This window comes from Cyclopterus lumpus, chromosome 5 (assembly GCF_009769545.1).
Source record: "Cyclopterus lumpus isolate fCycLum1 chromosome 5, fCycLum1.pri, whole genome shotgun sequence".
Taxonomy (NCBI): Eukaryota; Metazoa; Chordata; class Actinopteri; order Perciformes; family Cyclopteridae; genus Cyclopterus; species Cyclopterus lumpus.
The window spans coordinates 6,815,149-6,834,873 of NC_046970.1; the positions used below are offsets into that span (position 1 = coordinate 6,815,149).

Genomic DNA, 19,725 nt, shown 5'->3' on the forward strand with positions numbered 1-19,725 from the left:
CAGAAAAATAATCACCTCCATCAGAAATGCAGGAAGAGATAAGGACCACCGTTTGAGGATCACAGGGTCTTACTTATCGTACGCTCTCGAATGCTGATATCGAGGGGCGGTTTACACAGATTGAGAGCAAACTCAACTGTGTACATAAATACACACCTATGAACTGTTAAACAACGGGCTCCGCAGACAGCCTCTGAATCACGATAACGCGTAGAAAAAAAAGAAACAAAACCACACTTGTTCACACACAAATATATCTACACACACATGTGCTTACAAGTACATTTAGTAGTCATGGATTAAGACACAATGAGCTCTTGGGGACATGTGCTAGGAGACCCACCACCTCTCCTACTTCGGAGCAAAACACTTTATAGCTGTTAAGCTTCTTTTTGTTGTCATTGTGTGTTTCTTTGTGTTCATTTTGTGTCTCTTTGTAGTTTGTTTTGTTATCTCTATGTTGTTGGTTTTGTATCTCTTTGTAGATGTTTTGAATCTCTTTGTGGTCTTTTGTGTCATATGTGGTAATTATGTGCCTGCTGACAGTTGTTTTAGCTCTTTGTAGTTGTTTCTTGTCTCTTTGTAGTTGTTTTGTGTTTCTTTTTAGTTATGTTGTGTCTTTGTTGTTATTTGGTGTATCTTTGTTGTTGTTTAGTCTCTTTGTTGTTGGGTTGGGTTTTGATGGTCATTTTGTGTCTCTATTTTGTTGTGTTGCCCCTTTTTAAAGTTGCATTGTGTCTTTTTTGTTTGAAGTTGTTTTATATTTCCTTGTGGTCATTTTGAGTCTCTTCTTGGCAGGTACGTGTCTCTGTGACATTTTGCAGGTGAAAGCCAAGGGGGGCCCTGACATTTTGGGCCCCTGGGCCTGTGCTTGGTAGGCCTGTTACAGTAATCCATCCATGTTAATAGTCTTGCATTTCCCATTACAGCCCTGCAATGGGAAATTCATGGTGTGTTTGAGGACACAGCACAGACTCCGTTTATAAATAGGCACTGAGTGGCAGCCAGGAGAGGTTAATGTCACCACTCTGCTACAGACAGCAGGCTGTATCAAAAATATGGCACAGTGAAGCTTACACAGTTACAGGCATATTTAAGGAGTTAAGGTGTCAGGTTTTGTAAAATTACTTTTCAAGGATGCTGAATGGCAAGTTCTTTTCTCTAGGTGTGACAAAATCCTGCATGTACAATAAATTACCATCTGACAGCAAACCTACATATCAAAGACTTTAATTTTGTACTGAACAGTATTTTAAAGCCTGGAACTTGTTTTCACGTTGTTCCATGGGACATAGAGGCAACCTGGTCCAAGTCCAAGAAGAAATATTAGTGTAATGTTTCCAAATGAAATCATTTATTAATGTTGAAAGCAAAAAAATCATGGAGATGTAATGCTGCTGAGGCTTCAAAGTAAAACATTTGGCAGGAAACCACACCCACACACATCACACACCCACACACCCATAGCAGTCCACCACCCCGTCCCTCACCACTACTCCTTGCCGTCTAGTTGCACGGGCCTCTTCTTAAAACACATACAGTAACAACAGGGTCCAAGTCGCTTTGAGCTGTTTGATGTCTGCCATAGCATGGAGGATGATTAAGACTGCAGACCCGGAAGCAAGGCCATAAAAAAGCCAAGGGCATGTGAGGGAGCGCTCTCAAACAAATGCCCTGATGGCACAGAAATCAAACACCGATGACAGAGGGATCTTTGGATTACTTAAAACACTAACTCCCTACATCGCTGAAGTTTCCCATTTTTGAGGAAAGTGGATCAGTGATAAGTTATTCGCTCTGTGTAAATAAGCTCTAAAATATGTTTTTGCTCTCTACGTTCTTCTAGGTGATCGATATTTTTATATAAATGGTGTGAACACTCAGGTTGAGTTCAAGTCCCATCAGTGGCTTGGAGCTACTGTGCGTTCCCATGGCAACAGCATCCTGGTAAGAGTGGGTCAGGGGGTGGTTGTTCTCTTTGGATACTGTTTGTGATGAAATGCAATTGTTTGTTTAATCAATCAACTTTTATTGTTGGTGCACTAGCAGGGATTCTTTCATGGGCTTTTGGGACTGTGTGGGGTTGCTTGATGTCCATCTTCCTGAACATTTCTAACACTGACTCCCTTCACACTTTGAAAATGCCCAACAATCTTGACAACTTTTTTAGCATTAGCATTCAAAAATCTATCTGCATATAAATGCAGAATCTGTAGGCAATGGGCCAAGGTGTAGGTGTCTGAAGCTTTCTGGTTTCCATTTGTAGTTCAAGTAGTTGTTTTAGTGAGCCTCTCAGTTGGAAACCGTCAAAGGAAGGCAAACTAGTATTAACTTCTGTAATTAAATGGCCCATCCAAAATGTGGACAATTTTGGCACCTCTTGTGCCGGTAAACAATTACCGGCACAAGAGGAAGTCTTGGCCCGGATAGCCGTTATCTGGATATCTGCTGGCTACGCCAGAACTTCCGAAATGTTGGCCATTGCTCCCAAGGGCTAACTCGGCGTGAGACCGATAGCCGATGGGTTCCAAGATTGGCAGACGCTGAATGCTAACAGTAACGCTAATTTAGCTGGATGCTAACACAGAAGAAACCTAAAGGGGCTTGTTGAAGACTCGAAGACTTGACAGACTTTATGTGTGTAGTTCCAGTTGCTAAGCTTTGATTCCACAATTGATGTTTGAGTGGTGGGTGGGTGGGGGGCGGGGGGTTCAATTTAACTAGAAAATCCGGTCATGTCCTTTTGTCATTGTGTTCGCCAGGCTTGTGCTCCCAGGTATTACTGGAGGACCGAACACGACGTACCCTTCTCCGACGTCACAGGAACCTGCTACCTCTCTGTAGATGGTCTCAAAACTTTTGTGGAGTACGCCCCCTGCCGGACAGGTGAGCAGCTGCCGGTGGTGTTTAGGTGACGGATGCGCAACGATGTTCACCAGCTAGCTGATAACTTTGTGTGTTTCTCAGACCTTTGTTTCCTGAAAATAGCTCCCTACGAGGGTATAGAAACATGCATGCCTGTGTTCAGAAAACAACGAGAAGTTAGTTACTGTAGTTCCATCTGCTGATTTAACCCACTTGTTAACTTATCAACAACTCACCGAACCGTATAAGGGAGTTAAGATTTTTAGCGCATGATTGCCTCAATTTGCTTAAAGAATCTGACTCTCTCAGTCAGAACACTGACATGATACACACATTTTTTATAAATCTAAGTTGTACCTTAAAGCAAACTTACTGCATGGCAACTTTATGCTTCCTGTTTACATCTCCCAAATCATGTAGAACTTAGAGCATGATTGTCCCCAAAATCAAAGTAAGTTGAAGACTCTTGCCGTGTTGCGCTATAAATATTTTATACCAAGGCTTAGCATGTCCTAACAACATAGTTCTTATATTTCTGGAACAGTAAACTTATCCATATGAATGAATGAAATTATATTTGCACTGTGTTGCAAACCCGTGGACATAGAGGAAAATAAAAAGTTGTAGTTCAGGACTAGTCTTGCTTAGTTTAAAACAATATTGTTCTCCCTTTTTTATAGGGTGCTTTGAACTCATCAACTGTTACCAGATGAAGCTTAAGCTACAAATTTACCCTGAAACTTTGTATGCTTTGTGTTTTCTTCAGTTTTTTCTTTTTTAAGTGTCTGGAATTCAGTTTTGGGTCAATGTTCAATTGAAATGTTACAAACAATAGCACGGGATAATTATGCCCTCAACAGAACAGAATGTTGTTTTAGTTTTAGTTTTCATGAAACAGAAATAATATTAGTGTTTCCCATGTTTGGTGCTGTTCATTGCAGAAAGACATGGACCTGTTGGACAGGGCTATTGTCAGGGGGGGTTTAGTGCAGACTTCACCAAGGTAAGAGAAATATTTGCTTGTTTCAACATTATCACATATTTGCTGTTTCTCTGCTTAGTTGATGTAAGCAGGGGGGATTTTGCTCAGTACAGTACATCAGATTTGCAGAGTTTGTTTGTTGAAACTCACGGTAACACAGACTCCTCAGCCCTGGCAACTGTTGTGTGTTACAGGATGGCAGGGTTGTGCTTGGAGGACCGGGCAGCTTTTACTGGCAAGGTGAGCTCGCAAGAATGTGGACCAGCATGGATCTTAAATAGACAGCTTCCAATAGATTCTACCTCTGAATGCCTGATAAAACCAATCCGTCATCTTTGTCTGTGGACAAACTTCAGCGAAACAAATCAGGAGCCAGAGTTAAAAAAGTCACATTGTCTCTGACTTTTGACCCTTTTGTTGCCAATCCATCCCGTAGGCCAGCTGATCTCAGCCACCACAGAGGAGATTGTGAAGGCCTACTACCCCTCCTACTTTCTGCTGTCCGTCGCCGGGCAGATTCAGACACGACAGGTGCAGGGGAGCTATGATGACAGTTACCTGGGTGAGGAAGTACACTTGAGTCAAATAGGATTGTTCAAATTAGATGTAGTATTAATATTATGTACCAAACTTACATTCTCTCTAATGGCCAGCAGAGGGTGACTCCTCTGGTTGCAAAAATAAGTCTGATTGTATAGAAGTCTATGAGAAAACTATACTTCTCACTTGATTTATTCCCTAGTCAACATTGTAAACATGAGTTTATGGTCTCAATCTCAAGTCTTCTTCAATAGAGCATGATGTCCATTTCGTGAATGATGTTCAATTTAGAGTCAAATAGGCCATACAGCAGGGTATGCTTTAGGGTGTGGCTACCTTGTGATTGACAGGTTGCTTCCACTAACGGAGCCACAGTCCAAATACGTTCTCTTCCGTTACTCTTCCTGGTTGCAAAAAAAAACAAGATGGCGAGGGCCAAAATGCCAAACTCAAGGCTTCAAAAGAACAAGCAATGGCAGCCATGATCCAAGTTTGAATTCTGACCGTTTGTCTGAACAATTTGGTCGAGAGCAACATGTCTTAGCAGCCGAATGCCATAACATTTTATATGGATGTTGATGGTTCCCATAAGTTAATATCTGAGGTGCAAGTAACCCTCTTACTTTTTGCCAAGAGCATTTTGACCATGACTGGTAATTGCCTGTCAAGGGAACAACAAACCTAGTCATTTGGATTTAATTCAATTTGGCAACATTTAGAACCTCCTGAATGCACTAGCTTCAAGTGCCACCATCAGGCCAAACTAAAAAATCTTCCTAAAATTCAATCATATTCATGCACCACAGAGGAAGAATTCTTTTCAGTTTTGAAACTCCATGACTTTTCCAATAACACCACACTCACATTGAATTGTCAACTGTGTACACATAAAACTGAAAAAACAACAACTATGCAATGAAATTGCTGGCGACCTTTCCTCTTGTTCCACTATCAGGCCAAAATAGTCGTCTCAAACACATAACTTAAGACATGACTCAAGACTCTGTATGGCACAATCAAATTTAATTCCCATTAAATAGACAGCACAATCATGCACAAGCTGGACATAGCAACGTATGATTATGGCAACTTGATTCTGTAGCGCTACCCTCAGGGCATATGTTTCTGTTTGTAGAAAAAGCAATATTTGCTCTTATGTTCTTTCAAACGTTCATACTGCATGGCCTGAGGTTTAAATGCCACACTAAAGGAAAGTGGCTGTGAAATGTGTGTACGTGTTGGTATTATTACTTATATTCATTATTATTATCAGGTAACTTGTTTTCTCTCACTCACACTCTTCATTGCTCTTGCAGGTTATTCTGTAGCTGGTGGCGAGTTCAGTGGGGATGATGATGAAGGTGAGGGTCATATTTACAGTACAGAGAGACACAATGCATGGCTGAGTACAGGGTTTGCTGACCCCCAACACATGCTCTGTCTAATGTTTAACTGCTAATGTTTTTGAAGCCTTGAGTTTGGCAGTCTTTCAGGAAGCGGGAACATTTAGTGGGCCCAAATACCCAAAAAAAGAAAGATCTTGTTTTTGTTGGTTGGTCACAACGGTTCCTAGTTATCGGTGTTCCTAGCCCTCCCAACCTTTTGCCTCTTGCTTTCCCTGCTACAGATTTCGTCACAGGAGTTCCAAAAGGACTCATGCTGTATGGAGTAGTAAGGAGCCCCGACATTTTTTTACATTACACCATTTCACAGTGCAAACAGTCGACTAAACATGAAAAGCATTGACGTGCAGTATACTCACACAATGACTTTTCCCCATCTCCATATAGGTATCAATATTAAATGGAAGGGATCTGACGTCTCTGGTCAACTTGACAGGGGAGCAGGTATGTGCACATCTGGACGCAGGATTATTTTTGTAATAGCCTGGCTATCCTTTTTTTCATAACGTGGGTACAACGAGGGTACAACGAGGGTTGGAGGTGAAGGAATTTGCCCCGTGGAGAGGAGGCCTATATCAGGGTCAGAGGTCTAGCTTACAGTATGCACAGCTCATGGTTTCTAAAAGCTGCAAATCAAACCCAGAAAACAGCAGACCGGCACTGTGTCCATGTTGTCACTGTATTGATTCAGCATGTGCTTTTGAAATGGGAAGTACTGAGGAGTGGCAGCATTTGTCAGCAAACTAGCTGAGTATTTAGTCATATTTAGGCCTGTTACTTCTTACCCCTATACTTTTGCCGCTCTTGCTCGGACCACACCCATCTTCCAACTTGCCCTTCGATTTGATCTCAACTACCCACCTGTAAAGTTCCGTCGCTGTATCTCGCACGGTTGCAACGCTATCATGTTGAAGATCTGTCCTATGCCTAGACACACATATTAACACCTGGCAAAGCACTCAAAACTCTCTTGTGGTAGTTCCTGCTACAGTGGGTGTCTCCGGTATATGCTATGATCATCCACTACTGTCATGTGAATATTAGCAGTTTGACATGTTAAGATAATCGGTTTGTGGCTATAATTCTCTTGTTGGGTGCCATTAAAACATTGCTGAAGAAGAGCAATGAGATGAAGTAATTCAATCAGTAGCATTCCAACCTGTTGGAAGCTATGGTATACCATGTAAGACAAGATGGAAATATGTAGTTCTTGGTTTCATGTCTCCTCCTTTTCAAGTCACATGCTTAATGTACATCTTGTTTCCATTGCACTTTTTTTTTAGACCAGGGAAACAAAACAATGTTTCGCAATAATTCAAATGTTTTTGTAATTTTCAATCCCAAAATGAGCCTAAAAACTGGTGGATGGAAACCTTACTTCAATACTGAGCTGTGGCAAAAACAATGCAGGAATTTGGTACTAATGTGACTGTTGCTTTGGAAGTTATCCAATTGGTTGGCCGAACTTAGATCGCTGAAGGCTTCATATTAGCTTTGGGTCAACTTAAGAATGTATATTTACACAGAACAAGGGCAGTAGATTTTGTCCCCCATCTCTTACATTGAAATCTATTTAGGAAGGGCTCTCTTCACAGGCAGCACTGGCAGTAGGAACGATTATGGAGATCAAAAACTCCTTCAATGAACATTCAGCATTTGAATAAATTGACAAACTTGAAAAAATGTGAACCTAACCTTTTAAGTTGAGACATGGCAGATACAATATGGGGAAACATATTTGTAGGTATGTTTTTTGTGTAATTTAAAAAGGCTTCATTGTGTAGGAATTGCAATATGTAAGAGCATGTGACAATGCACACATGGGAAAGCGTGTGTGTGTGTGTGTGTCTTCAGTGTGGGAGGTCATCCTCGACTGCTCAGAGGTGTCAGTCTCAGTGCGGAGGACGCTGAGTAAACTGATAAGTCACAGTGATAGTGGTCTGAGGTAAACTCCTGGCTCATGGACTCTCTGCTCTCTTTGGGAGAATGCTGGTCCCTCATGGACTGTGTAATACGAGTCAGCTGCGAAAACACACCAGAGGGGATTTGTGCAAGAGGCCTGTTTGTTTGTTGACCAAAACATCACATTTAGTCATTTGTTAAGACCGGTAACTATTATTTTCTCTCCTCGGGCCATGTTTCATTTGCTCAGCAACCCACGTTGTGTCCAATGTGCAGACTTTATACTTAGGTTATTCGATAAGATGACAATATATGAGAGAATAGAAATGTGTCAGGCGTCAGGGATTTTGCCATACTAAGGCTATGAGACCATTACGGGAAAAGTAGCAAGTCAATGAGCCGGACTCCGCTGGTTCTGTTAGATTTGAGGATAATTAATGTGTAGTATCTTGGTTTTAAAGGTATTTAATTACCATTTTTATTGGTTTAATTTATCTATAAATCTTTTCTCAATAAAATCGGTTGGACACTGCTCATTAATGTCTTGTCTGCTAATTTCAAAATAGTATTTTCTATCAGTGTGGATTTTCTTTTTTTCTGCTTTAGTTCGGTCAGCAATGCTAGCGAGCACAATTAGATCCATTTAAAGCTGCATTAGCAATTTTTCGGCAACTGGGCAGCAGAATAATAGGTTATCACAACATTGACATACAGTATTTTCACCCTATAAAGCTGATATGGCGAAGGGGTTAGCAAACAGTTATTCATTCTCCTTTTAGCTCTACTTTGTTCCCCACCACCTCCTGAGGGAAATCTCTGGCTCTTTAGCTGATCGTGTTAATGTTATATCTGTGACTGGATAGCTTTTAGATGCTAACTGCTGCTTAATTCTCCACTATGATTATCAGCTAGTTAAGCTAACAGCTGCCTACTGCTAGCTCTATTACAAACCATATGTTTATACTGAAATACGGCTCATGACTGTGAAAACTGACCTGTGGGCAACTTTCCTAAGCTTGCTGATTTCACCTCACCTCAGATGAACATTAGTGGTGGTTCAGCTCTATAGGAAGTCGTGATCATATTTCTAAGTGTGAATGGATCAGGCAAAGCAGTGCTCCTACAGGGAATTTGAACTTTGTCCTGAGCCTCGGTTTGACTTATATCGATACGAGCTGTTTTGCATGTGTGAGACAGGAAGACAACAGTCTTTCTTTTCATAAGGGTCTCCAAACTCATTCCTGCGTATCGCTACAAATCACTTTGAAGTGAGGGTCACCCCAAGAAGTGTAACATGACCCTAATTTATCATACGTGGTATGAAATTAAACCAGAAAAACCCAAGGCCCACGTGTGAGTTTTAAAGGAGTTTGATCCCTCGGACCCCCTACTTCTCCTCAGAAGCTCAAACACTGAGCTTCATGAAAAGGGTGAAGAGGAGACCCCAGGGGACCGTGGGATTGAGAGATTGAGGAGGAAAGCCTGTGGGTGGTGGTGGTGGAGGCTACAAAGAAGAAAAAAGAGAACATTAGAGAAAAGAGAGGGATCTGTACACTGTGGTGTGATTACAGGCTAACTGGGTCTTGTTTGTAATGCGTTCCAGATGGGATCCTACTTCGGCTACGCGGTGGCAGCCACCGACGTCAACAACGATGGGTGAGTAGACGGTGGGACATGTGATGGCAAGAAAACGAGTATGTGGAGACAAAATAGGTGAAAGAGGAAGTGGAAAAATGTAAAAAGAAACATGAGACTAAAAGTGAAGGATGAGGTCACTGAAACAGTTAGAATGACCTTTTGGAAGTTCCCCATGTTTTAGTTCTGTCACTCTGTCACTCTCCAGTGTGTCATAAAAATATCTTTAAACGCTCTCATTCTGTCCGTGGTTCCTCTTTTTCTAAAGTTCATTTTCATTTTCACTTAAAAAACAATTTATGGTTTCAGTGCAGCTTTACAAATGACTACTTACTGATTCTAAATGTGGCATATACAGTTCAATTCAATTCAATTCAGTTTATGTTCTATAGCCCAATATCACAAATTACAAATTTGCCTCAGAGGGCTTTACAATCACATACAACATCCCTTTCCAAGGACCTCACATCGGATCAGGTAAAACTCCCAAAAAATAACCTTTCACAGGGAAAACCATTTAAAGTGTATTTGATTTGAACATGTTATGGTAGTTGTATTATATATGCTTTTAGTCAGTCTTTTTGTATTGCTATCAATTTAGACATACTCACAATATTTTTAGCCATGTTCATCACTCCTAAAGTCTGCAATTTTCAACAAGAAACCTTCACTTTTCTTTAGCCAACTGTGCTGTGCAGCTGAACATCATTTTACAGTAAATACTAGTGGAGATCCTTGAAGGGTTCATACTTGAATTTTGTGTTTCTACATGTTTACACACTTTAAAAAAAAACAGTATTTACTGTCTGTCTCAATATTGCTGTATTCACCCTGTGTGCAAAACACTGCATTTATGCGCCTGTCTCTTTAAGACCTCCCTCACAAAAAGCCCAATCTGCTCAGATTAGCTTGTGAAAGTGGAATAAAATGATTTTCTTTTCAACACAAAAGATGATTTGGTGTCAAATTTTAATAGGGAAAACAGAATGTTAATTCACTGCTAAACACTTTGGCCCTAAAATATGATATAAATATCCCTCTTTGTCTTTTGTCGATACCCCAATAGTTCCTCTTCTCCTTCCGCCTTCGTCCCTGTTATGTGTCTCCTTCCTTTGCTTCCCTCTCCAGTTTGGATGACCTTGTGGTGGGAGCTCCGATGTTCATGCGTCGAGGGGTGAATGGGCGTCTGGAGGAGCTTGGTAAGGTGTATGTGTACCTCCAGAAGGGCCCTCTGCTGCTGGAGCCCAGCCAGTCCCACCTCCTTGGTCAACAGGCCTTCAGCCGGTTCGGCACATCGCTGGCTCCTCTGGGGGATCTCAACCAGGATGGATTCAACGGTAGGTGTGCGGCACAAAGCGTGGGTTTGTATTGTAGTTCAACATATATTTCACATTATATTTATTAAGCTAAAAGTCATGTGAACATCTAGAATAGGCTTCGTTCTAATGAAGAATTTCCCCAATTTTGTTGACATTGTATTAACAAAATGAATAACTGGTTTAACAAGAAGATAGTCAGCAGATTAATTAATTGTTCATTCTATAACAAAGTTATCGCTTCTTAATGGGGAAATAGAAAGATATTCAATACATTTTAATTATATAAAATATTAAGCAGGAAAAAGAAATTCCTGGTGAAGGTTGAACCATCAAATGTTCAGCTTTTTCTGAAATTTGGGGGCCCTTTGTTTCATTCAATAGGGATTCAGCAAAAGTCTTAGGAAGTAAATCACCATAAAACAAAGCGAAAAACAACACAATAATCAGTGAATTTGTTTTGCTGGACCACAAAACCACCAGTCCTACCGTGGCCAGTGGCAGTCAGTGTTTGTACTTTTTTCTAGTACATTGAGCTCAATTTACTGTTAGCTGCTTTGCATGCAAGCTTCATATATAAAATGTAGATGTAGATGTATATGTGTATATATATATATATATATATATATATATATATATATATATATATACGTATATATACAGTGCTGCAGCGATAAGTCTTCAAATCAAACCGGTTGCTAATGAATGGCTAAATGAGAGTACTAAGCTAGTCTGCATTTAGCGTAGTGATGGTGAGGTGAAGTCAAGAGAGGTTCGTTTATAGCTTGACATTAGTGATTCACTTGATTGCATTTGTGCTCTCAAAATCATAAAAGTGGTGTCCATTTGTGAAAAAACTATCTTGCTGAACTAAACATGTAAGTATCATGGACATGCGTTTGTCATAGAGCTTACTTTCTGCAATAATCCAAAATCCCGTTGGCTTTTTGTCGAGGGAACCAGTGCAATGCTAACTTCTTGATACGTCATCCCTGCATTACTATATATGGTTTATATACACCGTATTTGAAAAAAAGAAATGAGATTCACACCATGTGTTGTGGCTGTTTACAATCAGACATGGCCGTCGGCTGTCCCTACGGAGGAGACGAGCAGCATGGACTGGTCCTCATTTATAATGGTCACGCTGGAGGCCTGATGGACACGCCCACTCAGACTCTCTCTGGCCAATGGGCTTCCAGTTCTTTCCCAGCCAGCTTTGGCTTCGCCCTGCGAGGCAACAGAGATCTGGACCAAAACGGCTATCCAGGTACTGTAAAATACATTATCGTCTTCCAACACTACCCTCTTCTCCGATGTCCTCGCTGAACTCTCTTTTCATTCCTGCAGATCTAGTTGTTGGTGCTTTTGGGGTTGATAAAGCGGTGCTATACAGGTATGTTAAGGCATGTAGGAGTGTGGTGTCAGATATATACACCCTTGCTTTTTAATCTGACCTGTTTTGTGGTCCGTCTCTCCAATCAGGGCCCGGCCAATAGTGAGCACCAGTGCGTCTCTGACGGTGCAGCCGACCATGTTCAACCAGGAGGAGAAGACTTGTGAGCTGGTCACGGCGAATGAAACCGTCTCTGTGTCTTGGTATGGACGTCGACTATTATCCTTAAAAAAAAAAGAAGCTCTGCTTCACTTATATCTTATGAGAAAGATTATGCACTGTTTGACCCACCATACAGTCGTTGTCACGGAAGCGGAGATATCTTTGAGTTGTTTAACAAAAAGATGAAGACTTTTGGGAGTGGTTAAAGAGCTCTCTGAGAATAACAGAACATGGAAAGTCTTGCAAATGTTAGTCCACTTCCAACTTTCTAAACTTTACCTCACGAGAATGTCAAGTGACCTCATGTTTGCCGGTTTCCTGTCCAAGCTGCTCTGAACTGCAGTATTCTTCGATCCAGAGTGGGGGGAAAAAAAGAAGAAGGGAAAATGAAAATCTCAAGCTCTTTGCGCAAGATCACTCTAACCGTCGTATTAATCCTGGAATATTTTTAGACCGCCGGAAGAGGTGGTTGCCAAACCTGGCTGGCGTTTTAGTTTTTTTAAAGTCTGAATGCTTTTTTTTCTCGCTACCGTGGATACAAAAAGAAGATGAGCGGAGCGGAGGAGAGGAAGTGGGAGAAAGGTGGAGCGGTCATATGGGAAGACAAAACGGTGACGAGAGTGCCATTATTAAGAGTAAAAAGGTTGGAAAAAGGGCTGTAACTTTCTCGTTTGGAATCGACAAGACTCCATGAGGGGAACCCTCCCTTCATGTGAGCGTTTATACCAACACGCACATATTCACATGTATGCGTCTGCTTTGAAAAACCCCCAACAACAACAATTTTTAATACTTTACAGTTGTGACTCCTAAGATTTCAATGCCGGGGGAATTTGGTGACACCCGTGGTTATTGTGGTGATAGCAAGTGTGGTTTAATACTTGATATAGTATAGTACTAGAAATACAACAGGGGTAGCAGTAGTAATCCATTGCTGTGATCCACGGTGCGACTACAGGATGGCAGGACATAGTATATAGTTGGTTACCTTGGTGATCCAGCAGCTCACTGCCAAAAATTACTTTTGTCTTTTTTTGGGTTGATGAATGATTATGATTATGATCAAACCCATTGAGCTTTCTAATGGCTGCTCGGCGATAAAAGCCAACCTGTGTTTTGCCAGTTTGACACTTTTGAAACATGGGGGGTGATGTCTGCCCGCATCTGAGAAGGAAAGTGCTAAAAAGGTAAACAGGTTGCATATTTCATGTTGTAAATGCAGGGCCGGCCCGAGTCGTTTCAGGGCCCTAAGCAGGTTTTGGTTTGGGGGCCACTCATCACTGAACAAACCTGTGTATTGTAGATATTAGTTTAAACACACATCATGAACAAATACGCGTGGAACGGAGACCTATTAGCAGCAACGCTACCTTTTAAATAGAGAACAGTAAATACAGTATTTGTCTATTAACACAAACCAAAGTTGAATGTTTGCATCAATACACATAATACATAACACAGTGACTGATCTACATAGAGGAAATAGTAAAGACCTGTCGAAAACAGGCTCTTATGTGAACATCTGTGTTTGGAGTTCGGGGATTCCAGACTCAATTCATATGCTAATTATAACAATTTCGTACATTCTGGACAGAAATCTATGTAAACTGCAGGAAGTAGGAGATCTCTAGTGCGCATGTGTGGAACGCCTTCGCAGCTGTTCAAGCCACGTGTGCACAGAAATATGAGCACAACTTTAGAGAGCTTAGAGACAGTGAACACTGAGGCTGAGGTCACTGAGATAAAGATGACTCGCTGGATTACATGCCCCATCCCTTTCTGTAAATCCCTTGTGTTTACACGGGGCAATCTGAATCCAGCATGGGGATGGCAGACTCTGCCACTACCAATAAAAAAATACGATAGAGAGAAGTAATTAACGAGTTTGAAACAAATAGAATGGCTATTGCAGAATAACATAGTCGACCATACGCGGTATCAAACATTGGATTTAGTCTTGTGAAAAGTATACATTTTTAATAAAAAAAGGCTGTACAGAAGTACCTCAAATCAGTGTAAACACATCTGTAAAAGCTCAGTGCTTAAGTTTTTCCCCCCATATTTTTTGTTTGTGTTCAACCTCCAGTGTCAGCATCGGATTCTGCCTGCTAGCTAATGGAAAGCACCTCCCCTCTCCTCTAGGTGAGGCACGCACGCACACACACGCACGCACGCACGCACGCACGCACGCACGCACGCACGCACGCACGCACGCACGCACGCACGCACGCACGCACGCACGCACGCACGCACGCACGCACGCACACACACACACACACACACACACAGACAGATGGTTCCTATTACCTTGCTTTCTTTGTGTTGCCACAAGTATGCCGGACCTCACTGTGGTCAATTTGGCAGTTAAGATCAAGATAAAAGAGCAATCATGTAAACACAGGGTAACTCGGTGGGCTCCGGCAGTTTAGAAGAAGTGTGTGTGTGCTTACTTCGACGGTGCGTGTTGTCTGTGTTCTCTGCATAGTTGTCGTCGTCATGTGGGTCCCAGCAAATTCCTCTGTATACTGCACAGAGAGCAGAAAATGGAAGATGGAGGGGCTTTACCATAAAAAATGTTACCAATCTATGTGTGTGCGTTTGCACGTGGTGAGCCACTCGTGTAACATGTCTGTGTGGATGTGGCCTACATTTGCATTCATTTTAGTGTTTAATTCAGCCACATATGTAGACGTACGTTTTCTTACTTTGTGAGCACGTACATGTGTATCTTTCCAAGGCTTTGTGGTGGAGGTTCAGCTGGACAGTGTGAAGCAGCACCAGAAGGACTCCATCAGGAGGATCCTGTTCCTGGACACCCAGCGTCCCAGTCTGCACAAGACCCTCCGCCTCACCAACGAAGAGCGCCTATGCCACGACGCCAGGATCTACCTGCGGGTCAGTCACGCCGGCCGTCTCTCGAAACTCAATTTGTTTCCTTTACATTTCCCTCGAATGTTTTTTACGTCGCCGCGCTATAGAGCTCAAAAGTCTAACTTTCGGGACGAACGTCTCAAGGCTGTGCATTTTGTTAACCTTGGCCCTCGGGAGCCAGAGCGCTCGCTTTGTTTTCATCTGAGCCGTCGCATCAGAGACGGTGTTGCATCTGCAGCACCAGGTGAATGTGATTAACTGGTAGGGCAAAGGTTAAAAGTCATTATCTAATAGACGGGGCTTGAAGTTGCTGTTTGAAGTGCTATTTGAGGTACCAGTACAGTACCAATCTTCTCATCACTCAGCGGTGACCTGATCAAAGTGAATGCCTGCCAAAAGCAGTTGAGTCATATGCTTAGATGCCGCATTACGAGATGCTTTGAGCAGAAACTGACAGTCAACACTTGTCTGTTTGTACACTGTTTCTTCTTTTTACTGTCTCTTTGAAGGGGCTAAATTGCTGTGGCTGGTGAAACAGAGTTTGTGTCACATTTTATGCTGCGTTCACACCAAAAGCGCTTTACTCACTTGAGTTTACTTGCGGTTTGTGGTTTATTTGCATCATTCGCACCTCAGATGGGGCGTGGCTTATCTCTGTGGCTTTACTCCGTGGAAACAGTTATCATTTCTGCCATCCACATGGAAGAAATAACCACTATTTCTGCTTTATACTTGTTGTGGACATCCCACAAACATCAGAACATCTAACGCCCACGTGTCTGGGTTCATAACATCACCTGTAGGCTCACACAGCTCGGTGAATTTCACCGACTACGTCTGAATGACTCCCACTTCCAGCGCTACTAGAGTAGCAGAAGCCAGTTAGATTCACTAACGGCAGGCGGTAAGTTATGACGGGAGGAGCGTCTCAACGCTGATTGGCTTTCACAACATAGCGTCGGGCGAATTTTTTTCATTCGCAAACATTCTCGTCTGTGCATTGATCTACTCTGCACTGCTTTTGGTGTGAACGCCAACTGAAAACAAACCACATCCTACTTAGTCCAATAAATGCTCTTTGAACATCTGCTTCTGCTTTTGATTTTGTTTCTCGGACATTTACTTGGAAGAGGGTTTCCCAATTATCAGCAGTAAAAGGAATGGAATCCTTTTTGCTCGTCATTGTTAGTGTCCGCTTCTTTCAGATTTCTGAGAGCAGGCATTAAAAACACCAGACAGTTTATTCAACTCTTGGGGACGGCAGATGACAAATGTAATTCACATCAGTCTCTCACGTGGTTGCATCTCTCTCTGTTGCAGAGCGAAGAGGAGTTTCGGGACAAACTCTCCCCCATTTTCATCAGCCTTAACTTCAGTCTGGATCCTCATGCCCCAGTGGACCGGCATGGCCTCAGACCAATCCTGAATTATGAGACAGAACAGCATATAGAGCGGAAGGTATGTGTATTTACCCCATCATGCATCTTCCATTAACATCTGTGGACATTAACATTTTGATACAATAATTTGTATTACAATCGTATCACAATGTGGACACCGGAGACACATATTGATACCAAGTGTAAATCAGGCGGAGTAATGCCAATGCGTAAATGTCTTGAAACTTACACTCTCTTTACTGACCAGCAGGGGTCGACTCCTCCGGTAGCAAAAATAAGTCTGATTGTCCTTGAGAAAATGACCTTACTTCTCTCTTAATTTATTCCCTAGTTAACATTTTAAGCATGAGTTTATGGTCTTAATCTCTAGTTTCAAGTCTTCTTCAATACAGCATAATGTTTGTTTATTATATTTTGGTATAATTTAGAGCCAAATAGACCATAAAGGGGAGTTGGCTTTCAGTGATCATCACGTCAAATCATATTCCATATAACAATGGGCTCCAAACCTCTTAAAAACATTTCATGAAGATTTTTTTTTAATGACATAACTGACTGGTATTTTAGCATTATTTTTAACTGCACACGATGACCGGACATTTATTCCGGACAATTTATTATTAGATGTATACATGTCGCGATACCGCTTATAGCTACAGGTGCCGCCAAAGAGAACGAAATTGAGATCTTTGAGTGTAACTTTAACGTGGCGTCATTTAAAAATTAATAAATAATCTGCATTAAAAGTTTGGGTTTCGGTTGCTATTTCTGTATTTTAGATATTCAAAAGTTATATTGTTTTGCATTTACAGTGTATGCTGCTTGAATGTGACGTGCAATAAATGTACGTCAGAAATAAAAGATGAAAATCTGGAAAGCGCTGTTGTGTTTTTTGATACTTTATGGGAGATTAAACCTGTGTATCTCTCTGTAGGGTTGTCAACTGCATCTATGCACAACATTCACCACACTGAACATCTACACCACACCACTTACAGTATATGGCCACACGCCTCGAACTAAGCGGATAGTCACCGCGGTGCTTCCCAATGTAGAGAGCGTGCATGACAGATGGCATGATGAATACTTTCACTAAACGCGACCAAACAATCTAAAAACGAATGGCGTTTACAAACACAGTTGGTGTCTGCAGGCCTGCTATGCAGGTTTAAGTCCACCTTCCAAACCACAGCACAAATCTCCCAACGTTTACATTGTGCACACTGGGAATTTATTTGAATGACGCAGATGGAGGTTACAGGCCCCATTTGGACATTGACATCAAAAGTAAGGCCCCCTCTGCCAAAACCCCCTAATGGTTCAAGGTCTAGGTTTAGCCCTGGCAGAGCGTGAGCATATTAATGGCACTCCGGTCTCCACTGGTAATGTTTCCTATGTGACGAGTCGGAAGGTTTACGGAGGACTGGCGAGTCATGGCTCTGCAAAAAAACACGGAGGGGGGGGAGGTGACAGCTCCATTTGGGCAGGGCGGCGCTCCGCTCGCAGACATCTGGTTGCAGTTTGTTTATGTATGTTGTTCCATCCACCAGGCAAGAGCCAGAGCCTCAAAACGTGCACATGTTTATGAGAGCGATATAAGGTGATGTGAGTGCGATGTGGGCTGCTTTAGCATGTACATCATGTACTTGTTGTTTTGACAGCATACATCCGCTTTTTCCCCCTGGCTAAGAGCCTTGAAGGCAACACTGTGAATTGAATCTGTTGTTGTTCTTCCTCGGTTTCCTTATGTGAAAGAAATCAGTTAGCTTAAGCGGGGGTTCCAAGTAGACTGTGGGCCCCGATGCTTCATACTAACACTTCAGTTTGCATTGTGTGGACTGAAACTCAGCTCCACAGTGACAATATGATTAGCTCTGTCTCTCCCAGCGCATTGAAATGGGATGGATCTGACTATTTCTAGCCCATCCAGAGGTAATCAGTTCAGTAAAATAAAGGATTGTAGAAAATGAATCATAGCTGAAAATCACGTTTTCTTCCAAACACCAGGCAGCTCGAGATTCTCTGAACTTTTACAGAGGCAATAGATATGCTCTGAATTCCGTATTGAGCCCTTTTAAATCATTGCTGGGTGTGGCCACTATGCTGACTGCACCTACAGTTTAGATGTTTGTGGTATCAATCCCCCAATATTCAGACTATAACTGTTTTTTTCACTAATAGCCATTTCATGTATTTCCGTTCCATAATTGCCTCTCTCTGCATGGTAGGGCTTTATTAATGCTGGCAAAGTCTGTCTTTCTGCACAGGATTCAAATTGCACACCCATTCGGTTTGAAGGTTTTTCTAGTGATTTGAAATATTCTCTGGAATAGATCACTCTTTTCCCAGAAGCCCTTGGATTTCTCTCCAGGAATATAGTCGAAAGTAGTCTGATGTTAGATCTTTCATATCTGCCAACAATTTTTAAACACGTTATTTCACAAGTACAGTACAGGAGCTTCATTAAGTTAATGATACTTTTTCTTACAAATGTTTAAGCAGATACTGTTTGATAAAAACAATTCCAACCTGTAAAAAATCGAACTATTACGATTCTTTATTCACGTTATTAATTTGGCTGTGCCCGAACATTTAATATGGTTTATGATGTAACGCCATAGCCAGTGGTCTTCCAGGTCTGATTTTGAGGCCCGTGTTTTCATCAATTCACATCTTGAAGTTGACCAACAGGCCAACCGTGGGGTGTATTGCTTTAAAGCTGGAGGGGAAACATGGATCAAACATATGGGAAGATGAAGAGATGAAAGTAAAAAAGAGATGAGAAGTGGTCGGAGGGGAGGGAAGATAAATCGGGAGTCCTCACTTAATCTTAAGTCTATTACAAAGCGCGTGTGATCCTGTCTGTTTGGTGTTAAATGAGCAATAGATAGCCTCCTGAGTCCTGAGTGGATGTAAACCGGGGACTAGAATGAGGAATCTCCACTGAGACACCGTTAACCATTGCCAGGCCGATTCTTTGCTCTTTGTAGCATTCTTTGGTAATCTTAATGTTTCCCATATGGCGGAGAGATGAGGGTATGGCAACAATGACACTGTGAAGCTACTTGAGAGGAATGGTGGAGAGATCTGAAGGGACGCACTGCAGAAAAAAACAATGCCTCCAAATCTGTGGTTTTTAGTCTGTGGTTTAAGTCATTTGTCACGGAAGACTCAAACTCAGATTAAGCCCAACTCTCTTTTAAATGTGAGGTTTTCAATTCCTTGTGATCGAGGCTGTTCCGCAAAAATGCAA

General features: G+C 41.9%; 1 protein-coding gene across 2 annotated transcripts in view; it reads left to right on the plus strand.

Moving 5' to 3' along the window:
* The window catches only part of LOC117730352 (integrin alpha-5-like), a 42,459-nt gene that overhangs the window by 7,850 nt on the left and 14,884 nt on the right, over positions 1-19,725 (plus strand). For both annotated transcript variants that reach the window (XM_034532023.1, XM_034532024.1), the window contains exons 3-18: positions 1,847-1,947; positions 2,763-2,886; positions 3,807-3,868; positions 4,042-4,087; positions 4,284-4,409; positions 5,704-5,748; positions 6,015-6,058; positions 6,178-6,234; positions 9,296-9,348; positions 10,456-10,664; positions 11,722-11,913; positions 11,994-12,039; positions 12,129-12,242; positions 14,288-14,343; positions 14,939-15,096; positions 16,393-16,530. In XM_034532023.1, the coding sequence (XP_034387914.1) occupies positions 1,847-1,947; positions 2,763-2,886; positions 3,807-3,868; positions 4,042-4,087; positions 4,284-4,409; positions 5,704-5,748; positions 6,015-6,058; positions 6,178-6,234; positions 9,296-9,348; positions 10,456-10,664; positions 11,722-11,913; positions 11,994-12,039; positions 12,129-12,242; positions 14,288-14,343; positions 14,939-15,096; positions 16,393-16,530 (1,571 nt within the window). The remainder of the gene's footprint in view (positions 1-1,846; positions 1,948-2,762; positions 2,887-3,806; positions 3,869-4,041; positions 4,088-4,283; positions 4,410-5,703; positions 5,749-6,014; positions 6,059-6,177; positions 6,235-9,295; positions 9,349-10,455; positions 10,665-11,721; positions 11,914-11,993; positions 12,040-12,128; positions 12,243-14,287; positions 14,344-14,938; positions 15,097-16,392; positions 16,531-19,725) is intronic.